The sequence below is a fragment of the Myotis lucifugus genome, unplaced genomic scaffold, assembly GCF_000147115.1.
Source record: "Myotis lucifugus unplaced genomic scaffold, Myoluc2.0 scaffold_5, whole genome shotgun sequence".
NCBI lineage: Eukaryota > Metazoa > Chordata > Mammalia > Chiroptera > Vespertilionidae > Myotis > Myotis lucifugus.
In genome coordinates this window covers 19,465,826-19,490,608 of record NW_005871053.1, presented here as the reverse complement: position 1 = coordinate 19,490,608, position 24,783 = coordinate 19,465,826, and the positions used below count along the sequence as shown (strand labels likewise).

At 39.5% G+C, this 24,783-nt stretch overlaps 1 protein-coding gene across 8 annotated transcripts in view; it reads right to left on the bottom strand.

The window, feature by feature from the left end:
• The window catches only part of LOC102431517 (CD302 antigen), a 133,573-nt gene that overhangs the window by 35,139 nt on the left and 73,651 nt on the right, over positions 1-24,783 (bottom strand). For 3 of the 8 annotated variants that reach the window (XM_023745633.1, XM_023745634.1, XM_023745643.1), the window contains 7 exons: positions 23,155-23,349; positions 21,310-21,536; positions 19,901-20,069; positions 17,723-17,872; positions 14,117-14,239; positions 11,289-11,456; positions 7,578-7,968 (listed from right to left, as the gene is read on the bottom strand). In XM_023745633.1, the coding sequence (XP_023601401.1) occupies positions 7,718-7,968; positions 11,289-11,456; positions 14,117-14,239; positions 17,723-17,872; positions 19,901-20,069; positions 21,310-21,536; positions 23,155-23,349 (1,283 nt within the window). In that variant the 3' untranslated portion in view covers positions 7,578-7,717. The other 5 variants (XM_014446103.2, XM_006083233.3, XM_014446115.2 and 2 more) reach the window with 4 other exon arrangements.

Here is a 24,783-nt window from a genome sequence, read left to right as displayed (position 1 = left end):
TGGACCCGCTCTCCAACGCAATTTTTAAAACTTTTCACTTGAATCGAATTAATTTCAGACTCGCAAAAATCGTACAAAAATTTGTTGTCGCCCTTCAGCCAGCTTCTCTGAATATTAACGTCCTATATATGCCAGTGCCATAATCAAAGTCAAGAACGAACGCTGGTAGACTTTCATCGATTGTCTCTCTGTTTCTTTTTCTGTTCTCAAATCCAGTCCAGGATCATCCATTGCACTGACTTCATATGTCCCCTTGGTCTCCTTTAGTATGGAACAGCTTTCTTTTTCTCTCTCCAGGTTTTAAAACGTTTTATTTGCATATTAAGGATATTGCGAATTCCAGTAATTAAAATCATTTTAACAACAACAACAACAACAACAACAAAATGGCACTCTGATTAAATTGCATCTTCCAGCCTGCAGGACACTTTGGACCAGCTTGGTTTTTACTCTAGATTTCACTATCGTCCCACCCAGTTCCTTCCTTCACCATCATCACCAACATGCAAGCTAGTTTCCTTCCCTGCCAGCCAGCCAGGCAGGTGCGAGAGGCAGGCACGGCCTTAGTTGTCAGCAGTTCTCTGATGTGAAAAGAGGCAGCGCAGGCATTTAAACTGACCCAACATCTTTGCATCTCACAGAGGTAAACAGCTCAAAGGAGTAAAATAAGAGGCCAACGCTTGTGGGATGTACAGTGCATGTTGGCGGTGCCTCATTACGATTCGCCTGCTTGCTTCTCCTGTTCTATCGTTTCTTTGGATTTTCCCCTTACGTTTCTGTCTTCTTTAATTTCAATTTATAGATTTTCTCAATCTCAGCCACATCCTGTTGTAGACATGGTTGCAGAGGAGTCAGAGTGAGGTGTGCAAATGAGAAGAGTCCAAGCTGTTCAGAGGCCGCCTCTGTGATTCTTTGTCTTTCATCATGTCCTCACGTTTGAAGAGTACCGGCCAGCTGTTTTGCAGGCACTTCAGGTCCCATTTGTCTGCTGTTTCCTCCTGAGGGCGAGTGGGAGAACGGGATTCAGGCGGTTCTCCTTTCGGCAAGGGTACCACAGAATGATGTGCATTGCCCCGGAGGGACAGATGTTCGTGTCTCACATCGCTGCTGATGTTACCTGGGATCGGTTGGTGAAGGCGGTGTTTGACAGGTTTCTCCTTGGGATCTCATGGCCAGAAACCACTTCAAAGGCTCCTCCCAGTGAACTATGTCCCTCAGATAACTTTTCTCTGCCACCAGAGCCTGGATTAAAGTTCTTTAAACTATGTTTGCACAGCCCTTGGAAGAAACCAACCCTGTTGACACCTTGATCCTGAACTTCTGGCTTCCAGAACTATAAGACAATAAATTTCTCTTGTTTTAGCCAAAACAAGCAACAACAACAAAACTGTGCTTGCTATGATGTATGTGTAAACTATTCAACTGTAACCTGAATGGTGAGGGCCTCTGGAACCAGACAACACAATGCTCAAGCCAGGGCCAGCTGGGCTGCTTGTTTAAGCCCCGACAAAGCCTCGTGTCATCAGCAAAAGAATCCTGCAAAATCAAGTCTGAACTCAACAATAAAAATACAACTCAATTAAAAAGGTACAAATGATATGAACTGACCCCTCACAAAGAAGATATATAGGTAGCAAATAAGCATCTGAAAATACATTCAACAGCATATATCATCACAGAATTGCAGATTAAAATAAAAATGGGATACCACTATACACATATTACAGTGACCTAAATCTGGAACACGGACAACACGAAATGGCAGTGAGGATGTGGAGCAAGAGGAACTCCCATTCGGGGCTGGTGGGAATGCAAAGTGGTGCAGCCGCGCTGGGGACAGTTCTGCAGCTTCTTACAAAACTAAATATATTCTTACTGTGGGTCCAGCAACTGTGCTCCTTAGTATTTACACAAACAAGTTGAAAGCTTACATACACACAAAAACCTGCACACAGATGTTTATAGCAGCTTTATTCATAATTGCCCAAACCAGGAAACAAACCAAGATGTCCTTCAATAAGTGAATGAATAAACCAAGTGTGGTACATCCATACAATGTAATTTTATTCAGCGCTTGAAAGAAATGAGCTATTAAGTCATGAAAAGACATGGAGGAACCTAAAATCTGTATTGCTAAGTGAGAGAAGCCAATCTTAAAAGGTTACATATTATACGATTCCAACTATATGATATTTTGGAAAAAGGTAAAGCTATGGCAACAGTAAAAAGATCAGTGGTTGCCAGGGGTAGGTGGTGTGTGTGTGTGTGTGTGTGTGTGTGTGTGTGTGTGCGCGGAGGACAGGAAAGGAGACATGAGTAGGTGAAGCCCAGAGGATTTTTAGGGCAGCGAAACTATTTTGTATGATACTGTAATGGTACATACGTATCATTATACATTTGTCAAAACCCACAGAATGTGCAACACAAAGATGAACCCTAATGTAAACTATAGACTTTAGTTAACGTAATAATTGAATATTACGCAGCCATGAGAAAGAAGGAAACTGCCATTTTCAACAACATAGATGAACCTTGGGGGCATTATGCTAAGTGAAATCATACAGACAAAGACAAATACTGTATGATCTCACTTATATGTGGAATCTAAAAGACCGAACTCAGAAACAGAGAATAGAGGGGTGGTTACCAGTGGCCGGGGGAGGGGAAAATGGGGAGATGTTGGACAAAGGATACAAGCTTCCAATTATAAGATGAATACATTCTCGAGATTTAATATACAGCCTGGTATATTAAATATCGGATCATCAATTTTAACAAATTTTAGTTCACTAATGCAAGATGCCAGTAATAGGGGAAAGAGGAAGAGAGGTAAGGAAGTATATAGGAACTCTGTATATTTTCTGCTCAACTTTTTATAAACCTAAAACTGATTTTTTAAAAAGTTAAATTATATTCTAAAAAAATCAAGTCTAACCCTTTCCCATCCTTTCTAACCCTTTCCATGCCTGTGTAGTCCAGTCTGAAGCGGAGTGGTTACTCCGAGGGAATCTGACCAATGAGGTCGATAAGGACAGTCGGAGTGTTAGAAGTGATAGGGGCCATTTTCATTTACTGATAAGGAAACGGAGGCCCACAGAAGGGACATGACTGGCCCGTGGACACACAGTGAATGCCCAAAGTGAACCAGAGTCCATGTCTCCTGCCGAACTCTCCGACCCATGCCAGGTTCAGCCCCTTTGCCAAAGTATCAAGATCTTGCTCAATTTATTTCCATTCTTCTTCTCTGGCTATCAATAAGGGGTTTATATACTAAACTCATATCTGAAGTGAATCCTTCCAAAGGTACACTATGTTTATATATTCAAACATCCTAATTCTGGATTCTTCTGTCTTGCTAACTACACAAGTAAAATGAGCAATTCTTTTTTAAAAAATATGTTTTTATTGATTTCAGAGAGGAAGGGAGAGGGAGAGAGAGAGATAGGAACATCAATGAAGTGAGAGAATCATTGATTGGCTGCCTCCTGCACGCCCCACACTGGGAAATAAGCCCACAACCGGGTATGTTCCCTGACCAGGAATTGAACGGTGACCTCCTGGTTCATAGGTCAATGCTCAACCACTGAGCCACGCAGGTTGGGCTAAAATGAACAATTCTATGCAATTGTGTAATTGAAAAAGTTCTCTTGGCCGCCCTCCTCAGGCACCAAAGTATATTTTTATCTATGAGGATTACTTTGCATTAAAATAAAGTTCAAATAATGGTTATGTTTACAAAGAAGTGACATCCTAATGAATCAATTTACTTTAAGCAAATCATCTATTTCAATAGTGTTTTGTTCCTAAGTCACTTGAACTAAAAAAAGGTATTTTTTCCCCCACTGTTAACTCTGGTGCACACTTCATTTTTAGTTGCTAATATGACAAAATAGGCTACTTACTGCCTCTGCGTGGATTGATGTGGTATTTTATTAAAATCTCTCACTATTATGCCCTACTTTCCAGCCACACCACACACCTTTTACTTGTCTCTCTTTCACTCCAGCTTGCCTCCTCTTTGACCTCATTCCAGGCTCTAGTCCCTGAACTTCATTTTTCCAGGGCTTTTATTTCTCCCTCTTCATCTAGCCTGGATACCATGCCCTCTCTCATTCCTCTGCTATATCTACCTGGCCAATGAATCTGGGGTCCCTTTTTCCTTTCTTTTTATTAAAAATAAAGGTCTCCCCAGCGTCATTGAGATATAATTGACATACCATTGTGTAAGTTTGAGGTGTACAACATGTTGATTTGATACACTTACATATCATAAAATGATTGTGACTGTTGGCTAACACTTCTATCTCCTAATTACCACTTCTTTTTTATGGTGAGAACATTTCAGATTTACTCTCTTAGCAACTTTCAAGCACAAAATAAAGTATTATTAACTACTAGAGGCCCGGTGCACAAAATTTGTGCACTGGGGGGGGGGGTGGGGAGGGGGGTCCCCCAGCCCGGCCTGTGCCCTCTCGCAGTCTGGGACCCCTCGGGAGATAACGACCTGCTGGCTTAGGCCTGCTCCTGGGTGGCAGAGGGCAGGCCCAATCCCTAAGTGCAGCCCCTGGTCAGGCTCAGAGCAGGGCTGATTGGGGAGTTGGGGCGCCGCCCCCTGTCATGCACAGAGCAGGGCGGATCGGGAGGTTGCGATGCCACCCTGTCATGCTCAGGGTAGGGCCAATTGGGGGGTTGGGGCACCGCCCCCTGTCACACTCAAGGCAGGGTCGATGGGGAGGTTGCAGCGCCACCCCCTGTCATGCACAGAGCAGGGCCGATCAGGGGGTTTGGGCGCTGCCCCCTGTCACTCACAGAGCAGGGCCCATCAGGGGGTTGGGGCACTGCCCCCTGTCACTCACAGAGCAGGGCCCATCAGGGGGTTGGGGCGCTGCCCCCTGTCACTCACAGAGCAGGGCCCATCAGGGGGGTTGGGGCTCCATACCCTGTCACACACACAGAGCAGGGCCGATCAGGGGGTTGGGGTGCCTTCCCCTGTCATGAACAGAGCAGGGCGGATAGGGAGGTTGTGGCCCCGCCCCCTGTCACTCACAGAGCCGCAGGGCGATCAGGGGGTTTGGGCGCTGCCCCGTCACGCTGATCCCGGTGCCGGGAGCCTCGCTGCTCCGCTGATCCCGGTGCCGGGAGGCATATTACCCTTTTACTATATAGGATAGAGGCCTGGTGCACGGGTGGGGGCTGGCTGGTTTGCCCTGAAGGGTGTCCTGGATCAGGGTGGGGGTCCCCACTGGGGTTCCTGGCCAGTCTGGGTGAGGGGCTGAGGGCTGTTTTCCTGAAGCGAGTGACTGAAGCTCCCAACCGCTCCTTGTTTTCTTTTTTTTTTTCTTTTTTTATTCTGGGCCAGCTTTAGCTCTGAGGCCTCGCTGCTGAAAACATCAATACAATGTTGCGGTCTGGCTGGATGAATCCCGGCTGAATGAAAGCCGGTTTCTGGGGTTTTGTTTAGCTTCTTATTTGCAACATAGTACATAGTTGCTTAGAGTTGCAGCTGAGAGGCAGGCAGCGGCAGGCGGGGAACGTTGGAGCCCGCAGAAAGCAGGCCTACCTGCTCGCTTCAGTGCATGGCTGCCGGCCGCCATCTTGGCTGACAGTTAATTTGCATATACTCACTGATTAGCCAATGGGAAGGGTAGCGGTCGTACGCTAATTACCATGTTTCTCTTTTATTAGTGTAGATAATCACCAGGCTGTATATTAAATCTCGAGAATGTATTCATCTTATAATTGGAAGCTTGTATCCTTTGTCCAACATCTCCCCATTTTCCCCTCCCCCGGCCACTGGTAACCACCCCTCTATTCTCTGTTTCTGAGTTCGGTCTTTTAGATTCCACATATAAGTGAGATCATACAGTATTTGTCTTTGTCTGTATGATTTCACTTAGCATAATGCCCCCAAGGTTCATCTATGTTGTTGAAAATGGCAGTTTCCTTCTTTCTCATGGCTGCGTAATATTCAATTATATATATGTGTGTGTATATATATATATATATATATATATATATATATATATATGCCACATCTTTATCCATTCATTCATTAAGGGACACTTAGGTTGTTTCCATATCTTGGCTATTGTAAATAATGCTGCAATGAAACTGGGGGTGCAGGTATCTCTTTGAGATCTTGTTTTCATATCCTTAGGCTATACACCCAGAAGTAGGATTGTTGAAACATATGGTAGTTCTAAATAGGTTGTCACTACAAAATATGGCTTTTAATTTCTATATATATGGATTTCAGAGAGGAAGGAAGAGGGAGAGATAGAAACATCAATGATGAGAGAGAATCATTGATCAGCTGCCTCCTGCATGCCCCACACTGAGGATTGAGCTTGCAACCCAGGCATGTGCCCTGACCAGGAATCGAACCGTGACCTCCTGGTTCATAGGTCGATGCTCAACCACTGAGCCACACTGGCTGGGCATCCTCCATCTATTTTTGTCTTGGTCATTGTCCTCTCCTGTCCCTTATCGGGTATTTAAATTCTTTATTACTGTCTTCAGGCTGAGACCCCATTCACTACTCATTTTCTCATCGGGTAGACAAACACTGTAAAATACTTACCTGCTCTCCCCTTCTCCTTCATGCAAACCCTCCTCTTGTGGCCTCAGAGAGGAAGGTGTTCTTCCTCCCATCCCATCCAAACCCAGTTCCTCTTCCTGGGGGCTTAGAACTGCCCCTCTCGTCCCATCTTCTCCAAGACCTTCTCCCATTAATGACTCCTGCTCTCTTCCGGCATCTTCTCTCTGCCAGCTGTTTTTGTTTGTTTTGCCCTCCCCCACCCCCACCCCAGCTTTTAAACCTGTAAATTCTTTCCCCTCTCCTTTGGAAAAACACCCTTCAAAAACCCTTCTTCCTCTAGCTTTGGCCCAATACCTCTCCTTCCCATCTCCATCATACTTCTCAAAATTTCACGTCCCCCTTTTCCTAATTTCCCTTTCACTTTCTAGCTCAGTCTCATCTAGTTCTGCTGCATTTCCATTGGCTAAGATCACCAGTTTTCCTAATTCTTAGAGTCAGTTTTATCTGACCTTTCCTCTCTGTGGTTTAGCAATTGGATCAATATTGACTTGCTCCTACATTGCACTAAAAGGTATTTGGCCAAGGAACCAAAACCCTAGGGGGAAGGCATTCTTTCTGGCATCCCATTCAGACCTAGTTCCTCTTCCTGGGGGCTTGGAACTGCTCCTCTACTCCCATCTTCTCCAAGACCTTCTTCCATAATGACTCCTGCTCTCTTCCCTGCATATTCTCTCTGCCGGCAGAGAGATAAAAGATAAAAGGCTGAACTAAGATCGCTAATAGTGGAGATAGCCACTCGGTGAGAAGTCTTAGGTAAAATTGACAGAATTGTTGAATTAGGAAGAAGAGAAAGGATTTGTGGATAACCTCTGAGTTTCTAGCTTGGGAGACAAGAGGTATGGTGTCTTCATATTATTGGAAAGAGTCTATAAGAAGAAAAAACTGGGTGGGGGAATAGAAAAAAAGTTTCCAAAGTTCTGCTCGTGATTAATTTAGCTTGGAAAAAGAGAAACACATATAAAGTAAATTTGTTGAGCTGTAGATATTGGGAGAATATTTTAATTTAGAATATACATGGAATTAGAGATAACTTTATACAGCTCATGAAATCTTGCAGAAAAAAATGTCTTTGAGATCTAGTTAAAAGATAAAACAGTTGAACTAATAACAATTAGATCTTCATTTCTCCAAGAAGGTTTTAGGATTAAATGAATGTAATATAGAGGAATCCGAATCTCTGACTGTTCCTAGCATAAACTCAGCGTAGATTGTCCAGTGGGAGTTGGACAATTGACTTAGAAGTGGTTGATGAATGCCTTGGGGTGGGAGGTAGTGAACAGGATCAAAGAATGAGAAGTGGATCATAAGTGGAATTACTGCTAATCCGATCGTTAAAAGACATGTTGATTCAGACGAATCTGAAAAAGAGACTAAAACCAAACATTCAGAAATGTAGGAATGATTATATTTATTCTTTAAAAAATACACACAGAATCTAAGGAATGCCTTGCTTTACAACAGCTGCTCAGTTTATTTCGTGTCCTACTGTATATCTAACACAATAAAGCCCAATCTAGAGATATTTTTTTAAACAAGGATCAACAACACTTTTCCTTAAAAAAATAAGACAACTTTATTGCAGCATTACTACTATATATATCTGAATTTTTCACATCAAATTGGTTTAGTTCTTTGAAGAAAGTCTTAATAACTAAAACTGTACAAATCATAGGGCAAGATAACTAGTCTAACAAATTTAATAAAAAATATTTCAGAACAACTACAATATAGCTTTAGACTATACTAAAACTGTCTTAGATAATTATTTACAACTTTATTATAGTATAAAAACTCTGAACTTTAAAATAAATCTGTGGATTTTATACAAAAATACTCTAAAGTACAAATATAAGTTAAATGTTGAATAAAACATTCACCAGGTCCAGTGGAAGTTATTAAGAATATATTCTAGGGTGGTAAAATGTAAAGTGGTAACCCAAAACAGTGTTTCCTTAATCATTCACAATTTTAAATATTTTAGTAGTAATCACGAAGTTTAGAGTTTCATTGTATAATTTTCATTTTTACAATTACAAGATATACAATTTCCTTCATAGACTACTTCTCTTTAGCTCACTAAAAAGTCAAAAAAATAATAAAGATTTGTTAGTCAAAAGTTGACATGCTATGTACAGTATATAAACTGTAAAAATTTCAAAATCTCTTAGCTGATTCCTTTTAAAAAGGAAACAGGTTGTACATAAGAAAAGACAACAAACCCATACAGCTACAGGGTTATCTAATCAACCTAATAACAATGTTCTCACATGTGAGAAAAATATTAAGTACCAAAATCTTCTTTAAAATAAGCCACTGTTTTATGAATAATTATGAATGGAACAAAATTTTACATTTAAGTAATTTTGTATAAAATGTATTTGGACTAGTATAAGAAGCATTTTGCCAGGAGGTACCATTTTGTTGTGTAAAAATAAGCATGCCTCTCATTTAATACTTTCCCTAAAATGCTACAAATGACATTTTAAAACAATGCTGACATTACTTGCAGTTCTGTTTTTACCTTGAGGTACTAATTTTACATTTGGCCAGATGTTCATAAAAATTAAAGGGGAGATATATGACCTAGTAATATACCAATTTAAATTTTCTGAGACATTGTGTTAAAATGTCATTAAAACATACGTATTCTAGTTACCAACCACATTCTTACAGAGAAAATGCACATTAAAATTATTACCCTACAAACAATTTGGACTTTAGTTTCCGCTTCGGTTCCTTTCCATTCTGTTCAGTAGAGTTATATGCATGGCATTTTTGAATAATTAAACATGGATACCAGAATAGCAACTGAACAAGTACATAAAACTTGTACTTGGGAAGAGAGTAAATACTGACACTGGGAAAATTTTAAATGGCTCATTTTTCCTAACATGTTAGTGCAAATTAGCAAACTTTTCAGAAGAATTTAGTCATGGAAGGAAGGAAGCATAATCTCATCTTCATTCACTCCTTGTTCATATCGGACTGAAGAGAAGCCTGCCCAGTGCATACGGTTCCTTTGGAAGAGGAACCAAATCACTCCGATGATGAGAACTAAGATGCTTAGCACGATGAATGCAATAGTTATTCCTCTGTAATTGGGGCCTAGAGCAGGGAAAGGTTTGACATTGGAGGAGAGAATATAAAAGCGATTATTACTAATTTTATGCATTTGGCTGTGTGTCACATAAGCAAACCTTGTACAGATTAGATACAAGTACTTGATTGTTTCAGAGCATGAACACAGAATTCAAAATCACCACCCAACACTTAAGTGCTTTTCCCCCCAAATTTAACTATTTTCCTTTTCATTCAAATCCTTTTCATTAGAATAGCAATATTCTTACAAAGAAATTAAAGCTTCAATGTCTCCTACTCTTAGACATCTTCCCTGATAACCCAACCTAGAGTAGCTATCTCTCTAGTCTCAATCACGTAGTTTATAACAATTTGATATTTTCCTCTCTTCTAAATATGAACTTGCTTGGTTACTTATTATCTGTCTTCCTACACTAGATTATGGAGGAAGAAAAGGTATCTCATTTGTTTTGTTCCCAGGTGCACCCCAGCACATAGAACAGGGCATGACGTAGAGTAAAGACTCAAAATATCTGCTGAGCCCTAGCTGGTTTGGCTCAGCGGATAGAGCGTCAGCCTGTGGACCAGGGGTCCTCAAACTTTTTAAACAGGGGGCCAGTTCACTGTCCCTCAGACCGTCGGAGGGCCAGACTATAGTTAAAAAAAAAACTATGAACAAATTCCTATGCACACTGCACATATCTTATTTTGAAGTAAAAAAACAAAACGGGAACAAATACAATATTTGTATTTGCATGTGACCCGCGGGCCGTAGTTTGAGGACCCCTGCATGTGGACTGAAGGGTCCCGGGTTCGATTCTGGACAAGGGCACATGCCTGGGTTGCGAGCTCGATCCTCAGTAGGGGGCGTGTAGGAGGCAGCCGATCAATGATACTCTCTCATCATTGATGTTTCTATCTCTCTTTCCCTCTCCCTTCTTCTCTAAAATAAATAAAAATATATTTAAAAAAATATCTGCTGAATCAGTGAGTGATTATACAGATACTGATGGACACCTTTATGCTAGATCTTTAAAAATGCTGCTGTGAAATAGTTTAGAGCTCTTTGGCTAGAAATTAAGATTTTTATGGTTATTTAATATATATCAACTCATGCTGAAACATAAGTTCAAATTGTGACTTCTTACAGATATCCAAGTAATTCCAATTAATCAAATCAAGTTTTGGAATGCTGTTAAGGTAATCATGAGTTTTAAGGGACTGAGGAAAAAGGAAGCAAACTGCAGAATGAAATCTTTTGAGCTTTTAAATATTTAAACTATAGAATAAAATACATCTTAAGAACATTTTCAAAGAAGTGACCTATCTAATATGCTGGCAGCTTCCATCTTTCTTAGGAAAGAATTGTATAAAATTTAGACTTTTAGTCATTTCCTCTGGAGTCCTAGGCATCTGGTATATTTATCATCTTTGGTAATTGAGTTTTCTGAGGGAAAGAATCTCTATGAATTAAGATATTTTTTTAATACACTGTAAGGACCAAATGCTTTAGGACCTAGTACAATGCTTTGCATATTATTAAATTGTACATTTATTTTCTAACCTGTTCTGCAAAAAAAATGTTTTTCTTAAGGACAGGTTACATACTTACCCAGAGGAACTTTGCAGACAACTCTTCCATAGCCACGTGAACAGTCAACTTTTATCCAAGTTTCATTTGAAGCTAACAAAATGCTACATTTTCCACCACTGCTCTTATGTTTATTTGCCCATTTGACAAATTTCACTTTTGATTCATCTAACCAATTCCAAGATTTATCTAAAGAAGGAAATTAAATACAACTATGTTTATTGCCATTAAATTACTTAAGTAAAAAGGCTTGCAGTTCATACAATGTCATGCCACTACTTAAAATGAAATTTATTAAAAGTGAAAAAATTTAAAACTCAGTCCATCAGTCACACTTGTCACATTTTAGGTGCCCAACAGCTATATGTGGCTGGTGACTACTATATTGGACAGAGCAGATGCAGAAAGTTCTATTAGACAACACGGATATAGTATGTAGTGTTTTGATTAAAGGGCAGGATTCTTGCACATTTATTGTGTGACAGTAGATTTCTACAGACCTTTATCTCCCTCCCTCGCTTACCCCTAGTTAAAAAACTCATTATTAAAAGTATGTTGGTGGGGAAGGAAGGGTCCACCTTAACTCCATCTTTATTTCCAGCTGAGGCAGCGCCGCCTTGTGGTGATAAACACAATTTACAATTCCTAAATAGTCAACTTTGAGTCCATTCTTTTTTTAGTTTTAATTTTTATTATCCCCCCAATCAATATATGGTCTTTATTGCATCTTTAAAATAACACAAATAATTCTGAGGAATAATTTGGCATCTTTCTGTTTCTATAGCTGGACAACTTAGATCATATTCATCAGCCTGCTGAATTGTTTTGTTTTCAGAAAAATAGATACCATCAAAAAATTTTCTGATCTCTGTGTTTTTAACTATTGTGGCTTGCTGAATCAAAGCAGCTAATGTGATACAAATTCAATGCCATTTCCTTCAAGAATCAAATCTTTCTGGGTTTGAGATACTGAAAAAGCAATACCTGATCTCATCTGAACCCTGAGAATTATTTTTTGCCCAAGAAATTTCTGACTTCAACAAGAGAACCACTATCCTAAATAACTGCATTGATGGGGAAGTGAGGGTACACAGACCTCATCTTGTAACGGAATCCCAGTGTAATTAACACCTTCATCATGTTCTGTATATGATTTAGATGGTGCTAATGGTGGCCAATTCCTTTCTGTTTTCCCACCATTTGTCAACCCAAAGTAGTGGTCGGCAAACTGTGGCTTGGCAAACCGCGGCTAGTGAGCCACATGCGGCTCTTTGGCCCCTTCAGTGTGGCTCTTCCACAAAATACCGGCTCTTCCACAAAATACCGACTTCTGCACACGGGCCACGAAGTTTCAATCGCACTGTATGTGCGCGCCCCCATGTGGTATTTTGTGGAAGAGCCACACTGGAGGGGCCAAAGAGCCACATGTGGCTCGCAAGCCGCGGTTTGCCGACCATGGACCCAGAGCCTCTTCTTCCCAGGGAGACTGAGTTCGACACTGATGTGACAGAAGTCCCTCCGCAGGGTGCCTCTGGGGCCCTTTGCAACAACTGTGTGTCCTTCAGAGTGATGTCGACATTATCTGAGATGTTGACAGTCTGACTGCTCAGAATGGACTTCATAGTCACAGTAGATGCAGTAAAGAGTTTGAGTTTTTAATTTTTTAACTAATTATTTATTTTTAAATTGAATTTATTGGGATGACATTGGTTTACAAAATTATATAGGTTTCAAGTGTACTTTGCCACAAAACATCAACTGCACACTGCCCCAAAGCCTCTTTTGACAAGTGCTTAACATTTTGGAATTCACATTTCAAATATTTAGAATTAAACTTTGTATAAAATATGAAACAGACTTCTTATTAGTCTATTGAATATGTACCTTGAATTCACTTATTATCAATTTCAAGTTCACTCAAACCCTGAGTCTGTTATTCTTTATTGAAATACTAGAGGCCCAGTGCACAACATTTGTGCACTCAGTGGGGGAGGGGTCCCTCAGCCCGGCCTTCACCCTCTCGCAGTCTGGGACCTCTTGGGGGATGTCCACCTGCCGGCTTAGGCCTGATCCTAGTGTTCAGACATCCCCCAAGAGGTCTTTAGCGCTGCCATGGAGGAGGGAGAGGCTCTGCCACCGCTGCTGCGCTTTGCCAGTGGTGAGCCCTGCTTCTGACTGAGCAGTGTTCCCCCTGTGGGGAGTGCACTGACCACCAGGGGGCAGCTCCTGCGTTGAGCGTCTGACCCCTGGTGGTCAGTGCACATCATAGCGACCAGTCGTTCTGCCATTCGGTGATTTTGCATATTAGGGTTTTATTCTCCCACAGATCTTTTTGAATCAATTCTTTGCATTTTACTAAGTTATTTTTGAAAAAACAAATCACTATGAAGATGTAAATTTTCTCTATGATAAAAATGTTCCAAGAGGGAGGGAAAGAACAAGAAAAGACTTTCTGAATAACAGAGTTATAAGCTGGGAAAACTTGGGGTGATAGACATGAGAACTCTAAGGGAAGTAAGTGATTGGCTCCTTGTATGGGCATGGGGAACACAGATATTGCTGTAGAAAAAAAAATCTATCCTATCGGTCCAAGTATCTTAAACTTCTAACAATTCCAGTTGGTTTCAACTGATTTTGTATTGCATCAGTGTTTCCCATCACTACTAATAAGTCATTCACTTCTTCATTAGGAATTTATAAGCCTTGAAAACAGCCAGCAGACCTAGCTTACTCATCAATAAAAAACATTTGAATTAAATACCATTTGACATTCTTTAGCAAGGCTGACTTGGTATTTAGGACAAGTTAGAGCTCTCTTTGCATATTGCACACACAAAGATGTCACTTACCGGAAGGATGCTGAGATAATCCAAGCCAAACTCTCCTAGTAATGTTATTATTTTCCCTTATCAGTCTGCTCACGAATTTATTCTCATCTTCATCCTCTATGGTAACAAGAGTTGCAGAATGATCTGTTGAAGGAAAACAAACCCCTAACTAATTAGCGTTATGCAAACTAGGTTAGTGGTTTATTCTGAGCCTTTGAGAAAAGAAAAACTATCATGATCAAGATCACTGAGAAATTCAAACTTTACAGAGAATGTTTTTAAAATCTGATATTGGCATTAATAGCTTCCTAAAAAGTTAGAAATATTTCTAGATTGAAACTTTGCATAAAGAAATTTCATGTCTGTGTGTTTATCTACTATGTTTACCTGGTAACCTTTTTAAATCTTGGAACTGCCTAACCAGTGAGACTTTTGTGTATGAACAGTTCATCCTAAGAAGTGGGGTACGTGATGGTAGAAAGGTATGTGTCCCTATAGATGTTCAGCACTCTCTCTTCAACAACAATTTTTGCATAAGTTTGCTTTCGTTAAAATGAAAATTAAAGCAAATATGTTTGGGGTCTTGGGGAGCATTAGCCTTCCATTTAACTTTATTTTATACATATGGGCATTTGGTCATGCCCATTGTAAGTTCCTAAATATAGTATGGAACTGAAAGAGTGAGTATGTTTCAAGTTTGATAGTTTGCTCCAAACCCACAGAGAACATAGCATCAGGCAAGGAAAAGAAATAAAATAATAACTAGACTTGGAAATCAATCCTAAATGGAATCAGATAGTCTTCAATAGCAACAAGCCTATCCACACTTGAACTTTTGTGGTAGGGTGTATTTAAAGGGCAAAGGAAAGCCTTTACTCCATTATACATCCCACAGTACATAGGTACTTTATGTTACCGTGCTTATTATTACACTAGAGGCCTGGTGCATGAAATTCATGCACAGAGCAGGGGGGGGGGGGGCGTTTCCTTCAGCCCAGCCTGCACCCACTCCAATTGGGGACTGTGGGATCGGGCCTAAACCGGTGGTCGGACACCCCTCTCACAATCTGGGACCGCTGGCTCCTAACTACTCACCTGCCTGCCTGCCTGATTGCCTCTAACCCCTCTGCCTGTCTGCCTGATTGCCCCTAACTGCCTCTGCCTGCTTGATCACCCCTAACTGTCCTCCCCTGCCGGCCTGATCTCACCCCCAACTGCCTCTGTCTGCCTGCCTGATCACCCCCAACTGCCTCTGCCTGCCTGATCACCCCCAACTGCCCTCCCCTGCAGGCCTGATCACCCTTAACTGCCTCTGCCTTCCTGATAACCTCTAACTGCCCTCCCCTGCAGGCCTGATCTCACCCCCAACTACCCTCCTCTGCCAGCCAAGTTGGTTCTGATTGGTCAGTTTCTATGCCAGTCAGCATCAAAAGCTCCACCTCCTAGGCAGCCACTGGCTCCTCACAGTTTACCCAGATTTGGTTCTGATTGGTCAGTTTCTATGCCAGTCAGCATCAAAAGCTCTGCCTCCTAGGCAGCCATTAGCTCTTTACATTCACCCAAATTTAGTTTTGATTGGTCATTTTCTATGCCAGTCTCTGGGCCTATCAACGGGGCCTGATCAGTGCCCGGGTGGAGGCCTGGAGAGAAATGGAGGCTCGGCTGTTGGCCTGGCTGGAGAGAAAGAGAGGCAAGTTCTGATCAACAGCTTCCACAGAGGCTTTGGATCAGACCCTGCCTCTCTCTCTTCAGGCCTCTCTCTGGGCCTGATCCGCAGCCCCCTAGGCAGTCAGTGTTGGGTCGGGGTGCCCACAGCGGCCCCTGACTTCTGGTCTGGTCAAGCCTTCCCTCGTTAGGACCCTGGCTCTTTATTATGCTGATAATCCTATGGAGGAAGGCATTATTAGCATTTTACAGATGAGGAAGCTGAGGCTCAAGGAGAGCAAGTAAATTGGTTAGGTCTACACAGCTAGTCAATTATAGAATTAGAAAGTCAATCTCAATCTTTCTAATGATAAGTTTTAAATGCTCACTATTTGCAGGGCACTATCCTACATTTACAAACATTACCTCATTTCATTCATTAATACAACAACCCAATCTTTACCCAAACTTTGAAGTAAGTACTACATTTGGCTTTTCAACAATGGATTTGAACTGTGAGGGTCAACTTATACAAGGAATTTTTTTCAATAAATATACAGTCGGCCCTCTGTAACTCTGGGTTTTGCATCCTCAGATTCAACCAACCTTGGGTAAAAAACAGTATTTTCCATCTGCAGTTGGGATCCACTGATGCGGAGGGCCAACTGTATACATTGATCTATGACATTTTGTATGAGGGTCTTGAGCATCTCAAGATTTTGGTATCTGTGGGGATGGGAGGTGGTTCTAAAACAAATCCCCAGTGGATACTGAGGAATGACTGTATATTTTAGAAAATCAAAAGTTATACACATAGGGTCAGTGCCCCTAACCCACTCGTTGTTAAAAATCAACTGTATTTTTATTCTCACTCTTTTCAGGTGAAAAAAGAGAAACAATTATGTAAGTTCCACAATACCACTCAGCTAGTAAGTGTGGGACTTGGATTTGAATCCAAACCTGTCTGCCTCCAAAACTTAAGTGTTTAACATGCACACGCACACTACAATAACAGTAACCCTTTCTATTTCCTCCTTTAGGAGCCAGAGACTTCTGACCTCCAGAGCATATATGCATATATATAGCTCACAATAGTTCCCATCACATATCATCTATCTATCTATCTATCTATCTATCTATCTATCTATCTATTTATCTATCTATCATATATGCATGTGTGTATATGTCTGTATTATGTATATTAACACAGAACAGTTCCCACACAAAAGTTCCTATCATTTAGTTAAGCAGTAACATGGAGATTTAAAAATCTTCCACGTGTCTCTACAACAATTAGCAAAAAAATGAGATAGATACCACCTGCTTAGCTACACTGATACGCAAGAATACAAATCTTCTAGAAGTCATGTCACAGTTTGACTACTGGCTAAATTTATCATGGGAGAGCTTCAATCATTGCTGCTTATCCTAAAATAGTTCAATCTGAACACGAAAGTCCTATTCCTGTGGTGTTCAGATGATGTGAGCCACTGCTATTGCAGAATGGATGAACAAAACATGCTTTATGTTACCCTGGTCAGGCTAAGCTTATTTATTAATAACTAAGTAATGAAAAAATCTACAATTTTGCATTTACTACTTAACCAACTTTGTAAAATATTTACCTCTTAACCCCTTCATCTAAGTAGATCTAACTAGATTTAAAACTCTTCCCTTGTCAGTATTTTCACATAACAATTTACTTATTTTTCATTCTACTTCCTCTCACTTACTTTTATTTTCCATGAACTTATTCTTAGATCGATTATTTTTAATGGCTATTCCAATATTCCATTGAGGTCATACATCACAAAATACTTAACCACTTCCCCACCACTGGGCAATTAGGTGATAATGCTTTTATAAATTGTGTCTGCTTTAAAAATATTTTCAAAAATATAATCATTGTTTCAAATTATTTATTTTAAAAAAATTCCAGTGATTATATTATTGAATCAAAAAAATAAATGAATTTTAACTCACCAAGTTCTGAACAAAACTGTTTGGCTTCTGAGAAAGTGTGTAACGCCTGGTCAGATGCATAACAGTGGTCCCTGTACTGGATCCACTGGGATCCATTCCCTTTTACTGCTGGGCATCGCGATGAATATGTAGGAGAGGATACCTCTTGAGCTATAAAAATGTGGGACAATTGTAAAAATGCACAGAAAAAAAAATAACTGACTTTTGAGTATACACTCTAATTAGATTTTTAGAATACCATTTTGAGAACTTAGACGATAAAGGAAAGTACTTGCCCTCGAAGATGGATTTAGACTAAGTTAAAAACAACTGGAAAGACATAATAGAAAAAGGAGCAAAGATTGGCTAGGCAGGCCTGTAACTACTTTGAAATAATAATTACAATTCTTTGGATCCCTTTTTATTTTGATAACAGAAACCTTGTTTTACCTTGCCATATACAGAACTACTTTTCAAAATCACAGCCACAAATGAAAATTTGGTAATGTGTTTACAAAATGCAAAATGTCAGCAAAGTAAAGTCAGTCTCAAATAAAAAAAAGAGTAGGTGTGGCTTTTCAGCTTTTAAAAACTCCTCTGGTTTCCATTTAAAATGTTTAACTTTTAATTGTGCTGTATCACACAGGAAGCCTGTGTAGCAAAGCCTGTGCCTCTGATTATTAATTTCCACAGAAGAGAGCATGAGAACTGGAAGGTGAAGTATCAACATGCTATTTGTGCGGTACAGATCATCAGAATCAAAGCTCTGACCTGGTACGGTCAGTCATCTCAACCCCAGCTATTTTTTTGTGTGCATTCTGCATGATCTGCATGTTCTTCAGTAACTGAAGGCTTTTCCTGCTTTTTTCCTCCTTATCTCAATTTGGTAGGTTCTTCTAATTCGTGGTGCCAGTGGTTGCTGCTGCTGTTTCCTTCTTCATCAAGAGATGTTCTGACTGTTCTTAATTCCTTCTTCTGTTTCTCTATCTTCTGTTTCTCCAGCTGGGCTTGATCTTTTTTGAACTTTAGTTATTTGATTGGCTTTTGCCTCCATTCTTTCCATGAATGCTCTTGGTGTGAGCTCTAAGTCTCCCTTCAGTGTGACAGTTGATAACTCCTGGGTAAGTTTCCTAGTGACTGGTGATCAAAGCTCATTGCCAAGTCCATCTGTAAAGTCTGTAGGACTTGTGACAGCTCTACATTAACGCTGCTGATGGAGAGACATTACTAGCAAGTGCTTCCTTTTACCACCTTGTGAAAATAGTTGCTTTTTCAAAAATAAACTGCCGATGACAACAATGTGTCTTGCACATTGTTGTGCAAGACAATGATCTGTGTTGCTTCATTAGATGCAAAACATCTTGAACGTTGGCTCCCAATGCATAGCTAAGATTGATGGACCTTTCTGAATTGCTTGTCTTTAAAAATAAAATTCTTCTTATACTAGGAACCCCCAGAGATACCTTATCTTCTAAGTCTACTCGTTTCTATCCAGTCTGCATCTGGGCTGTCTTAGGCTGCATACGGTTTCTTTCTTTACTGTTATTCATGGAGTTTTACTTCCAACTCTTGCATTTATATTTTCTGCAAGGGCCAGCACTGAGAACCAGAAGCTTCAGAGACCAACCCGCACCAGGCCCTGGCCGCCCAGCATGCCTCTGCAGCTCCTGGTGGTCTGGGTTCTTGTGTTCTTCCCCAAGGCTCACGCTCTACCTACCAGAAATGACCTCAGGCACAGCCCCTGATGGAAGGGGCTCTTTCCTCAATTTTAAGGATCATATAAGTTTGGAAAATGTTTAGTTACACAACATGCAACAGACTTCTTGACCACAGAGACTCCCACAGCCATCAATCAATATGGTAGGCCACGTGAGGCATTTCTCAAGATACATGCTGTGGGACACTTCTTTTAAAGAAGAATCTCAGTCTTTGAAAACACTGCTAAGTGAAATTGAAACTCACAAATTCTAGAGTCAAGACTTCCCTAGTGATGGAACTACTGAATATCTTTGAGAACAAATTCCCTGACCGGGTATATTGTATTTATTTCTCTTTCCGAAAAATATCAAAATTATTTTTGGAGGACTTGTGAATAAACCTTATTTAAAATCTCTAAAAACTCCTTTGAGTACTTAATCACATGCATAAAACAAACGTTATATTTTAGTAAATATACAGTTATTTGAAATCAAGTCTTACATTTTGTAGATTTATAGCAAATAGCACCATCTTTAGAAGAGTCGCAGTTTGCATGTTTCCAAATTCCTTTTGGATCCAAGAGAACACAATTCCCAGCAGACTGCTTATCTTTCCATGGCATGTAGTCAAACGCACTGCCATCAGACCACTCAAAATTTGATTCCATGCCCTGTTTTAGGAATGATAGAGACAACCTGAATCTAGATGTATGACTTCAAAAAAGAACATAAACAAGAACACATATACTTTAAGAAATGTTGGAGTGGAGCGTTAATTATTCGCTTGCAAGTACTGTAGGTCTGGACCTATTTGTAAAATCAGGGATTTACTTTCGATGCACTGATTTGAGACATTTGCTCTGGCACAATTTAAGTAGGATTTTAAATTTAGAGTCAGAGTTTTTACACTCTATCTCTAGATTTATTCTGTTTAAAGACGAGTTTATATAACACTTGAAATTAAATGATGTGTAAATGGCTTCCACTTATCACAATTACAGATTTACAATTCCAGCATTGATATTATCCTAAATATTGTTTTTTATGTTTTAGAGTTTTGTGGTTTGTGTCTCTGGCTACATTATTTTTCATATTACAGAAGCCAGTAATCAGCAGGGGGCTGAAAACTACTTCCCAAGATTACTTTTGATTTTTCCTTGATTCTATAATCCTAATTTACCATCCTTTATTTTATTTTCCCCATTGTCTTAAAGATTATTTACATCAGGCCTTCAATTCTAATTTCAAGAGATGTCTATTTTTTTTGTATACTAGACATTATTGTAGCTACATGAATATAATTAATAGAACTCAAATAGTGGCACAAAAGACGTGTTTACTGATATAAGATTACTCTTAAATAGTGCTAATTTCTAGGGGAAAGTGGCAAAAGTATATATACTTACTAGTCCTAATGTTAAGAATTTTACTTGGCAGCTTATAGCAATCTTCATTATAATCATAGATTAAGGAAAATAATTATCACTCCAAAATCTTACAGATGAGGAAATAAGCTTGCAAATGTCAAATATCTTGCCCATGATCACCCAATATGTAAATGGAAGATCTGCCACCAGCGTGGAACTCGGGCTTTTCTGATTCTGTGCTCTTTCCTTTTCACCAGCTTTTCAATTGGTCTCCCCCAAACAGATCACAGAGCTGTTGTGTTACTCATCTGCTGGGCCCGGGCAGTGCTGAGGGCCACGGCAGTCCCAGCCACGTGCTGCAGTGCACCCTACAGATATAATGTTCAATTTGTTCTATATTGTGGAAAGTTGAGAAAACACGATGCTATGCAAATTGAGTCCCAGGACTTAATCTGATGCTATACTTTGCATTGATATTTTATGCTCACTTTGCTAAACCTCTAACAAATGTGGGAAATTTCTGGACAACAACAGCAATACTCACATCATGACTTGAGAGCCCAACCCACAGTGGAAATCCATCCCGCTTTGCGATATCTTCCAGGAAGAGCTGGCCATGTGGGTCATGAACACTTGCCAAATGACCCCCACTCTGAGAGCACATGTTTACTGCTTCATACCATGACACTGTTTTTTGAATGACACTGTAAATGCCATCTTCATATGGAATAAACTGTGGCAGAGTAGTATTATATGCTTCCTTGTAGTCAACTAAAATATTTAAATGAAAAGTGTTCATGATTAAATTTGATTGTTGACCAATGTCATCCAATCAATTTAATAAATAAATATTAAAAATAAAATACATATTTGGGGTAAGATAGGTCATACAATCACTTCAAAAGATAAATAAAACTGGGTTGCTTATTAGGAATGGAGGTCAAATGCATACTTCATTTTTCTTCTTCCCACGGCACATTTAACAGGCTCTTAAATATGACAGTAGTCTGGCTGATTAATAAAAAGGCATAAACACTGTCTTTCATTGAAGGAGCTCATATATTACTTGTGGGCAGAAAACAACAATACCTACAACGAGGGCAAAACAAGTACCCGCTAGAATGTGTGTAACTACTAGAGAAGGAGATGTTCCTCTGAATTGAGGGAGTCATAAAGCCTGCTGGAAAAATTAGGTTTCCAGATGTTAGGTTAGGTGAAATCAGGACTAAAAAGAAATGAGGTAACCAGAAAGTAAGCTGAAAACAAACAAATAATAACAATAACACAACCACACTGATGAGGGTATTTCAAAGGGACACAGAAGCCAAGTGAAAGAACATCCAATGTCCAGAGCTGGCACAATCTGGTAAAAGATTAAACAGTATAGTAAATTGGATTATATTCCCAGAATGACATATGTAACCATGAGCCAATACAGATATCAATAAATGACTGATTTTTTTCAATTACAGTTTACATTCAGTATTACTTTGTATTAGTTTCAGGTGTACAGCATAGTAATTAGACAATCATACACTTTACAAAGTGCTCCCTCTGATATTTCCAGCATCCACTTGGAACCAAACAGTTATTAGAATATTATTGACTCTATTCCCTACACTGTACTTTACATCCCCATGACTATTTTGTAACTACCAATCAGTAGTTCTCAATCCCTTCATCTTTTTCACTCAGTCCTCCACCTCCCTCCCCTCTGGCAACCATCAGTCTGTTCTCTGAGTCAATGGGTCTGTTTCTGTTTTCTTCGTTCATTTATATTGTCTTTGGATTCCACATAGAAGTGAAATCATATAGTATCTTTCTTTCTTTGATTGACTTATTAAATGACAATAAATTTTAAAATGTGGAAGAATGGAAAAAACCTCCTGTGTGGTCAAATTCCAAATAAAGTATGTAGATACCACCCCCTTCAGGAAGGTGGAGAGTAACTCTCCACTAAGTAAATGTGGACTGAGTACAGTGCCTTCCTAACAAAGAGTACATTGTGGGAAGGGGCAAAAAGAGTAACTTTGCAGTGGAAAAATCTGAAAACATTACCTAGAGCCAGGTGACCAAGATTAAAATCGGTAGTGATAATCATGTTGATAGCATACCCCTCATCTGATATGAGAATGACACTACTTCTGTGGTTTTCCCCTAAACCCCAAAACCATAACCCCAGTTTAACCTTGAGAAAAGAATGAGGGACACTGTACAAAACATATGACCAGTGCTCCGCAAAACTGTCAAGGTCACCTCTGTAGCACCTCTTGTAGGACGGAATCCAGAGGAAGCACTCAGAAAATACAATTACAAGGTTCCCACCCGGGGAGCTAATGGCTTTATATTCTCTTTCCCTGGAGTGGAAACTCTGCATTAGCATACTTACCCATTTCAATTTTGCAAGCAAGAATGCTGTGCTGATGAAAGTAATGTATTTCTTCAATAGCATCAAAGGTATGAATATCCCAGAAGCCATCAGTACTCAAGCCAGCAAAAAGCCGGCTGTTTTTTATAGCTGGTCTTCCCCCTCTCCAGTGCGTATAGGACAGCATGGTCTTATCAGACCACATAAGAGAATTATCTAGAGAAGAAACATTTTTTTCTATGCTTAGAGATGAAATCAATACTTGAATTACAATTATGAGGTTAATATTTCAATCTTAACTTTTCTTTCTTCTTTCTCTACTTCCTAAAAGGTTATATGATTATGTGCATCCCTCTAATAATTATAACAGTGAATCATACTTATTTTCAATGTTGGAAATATAAGTTATAAACATGAAAATAAAAATTTACTGATAATTCCACCATCCTGCAATAACTTTACATGTTATCTTTCATCAAATATCCATGTCTCCTACATGTATGTTTGACTGCAATGAAAATGAATGTAACTATTTTATAAAAAATAATTTATTATAAGACTAGTTTTTCCCCCCCGCCCTTGACAATCCCCTGGCCTCCCCTACCCCCCAGTGTCAACTGATTTTTGACAAGAGTGCCAAGACAATTCAATGGTGAAAGAATAGTTCCTGGGAGAACAGGATATCTATGTACAAAAATAAAAAATGAGGTTGGACCCTTTCCTTTCACCATATACAAAATTAACTCTAAATAGATCACAGATCTAAGAGCCAAAAACTATAAAACTCTTAGAAGAAAACATAGGAGAACATCTTCATGACCCTGGGGCAGGCAAAGCCCTCTTAGATATGCACAAGTGATAAAAGAAAAATATACATAAATTGGACTTCGTTAGAATTAAAAGTTTTGTGCTACAAATTATACTATTAAGAAAGTGATGGAAGAAAATACTTGCAAGTCATTTATTTGACAAGGGACTTCTATCCAGAATATAGGAAGAATGTTTAGAACTCAACAATAAAAAGGACAAATAATATAATAAATGGGCAAAGGGTCTGAATAGAGATTTTTCCAAAGATGACGTACAAATTGCCAATGAATACATGAAACAATGCTGAATAGTCTCAATCATCAGATAAATAAAATTAAACCTCAATGATAAATCACTCAGACTCACTTGGATGGCTATAATAAAAAAGACAACAAACAAACAACCCCCCCGCCCCCCACAAGTGTTGGCGTAGATATGGGAGAAATTGGAACCCTTGATGGAAAATGGTATAGCCGCTTTGGAAAATAGTCTGTCAGTTCTTCAAAGGATTAAACAAATCCAACAATTCCAGACCAAGTATATATCCAAGAGAAATGAAAACATACATCCATATAAAAACTTGTATATGAATGTTTATGGCAGCATTATTCACAATAACCAAAAAGGTGAAAACAACTTAAATGCCCATGATAAACAGATGAATAAAATGTGGTATAGCCATACAATGGAATATTATTCAGCCATAAAAGGCATAATATGTGATACATGCTACAGTGCTACATACATAAACCTTAAGACCATTATGCTAAGTAGAACAGTCACAAAAAATCACATATTGTATGATCTGATTTATATGAAATGTCTAGAGTAGGCAATCTG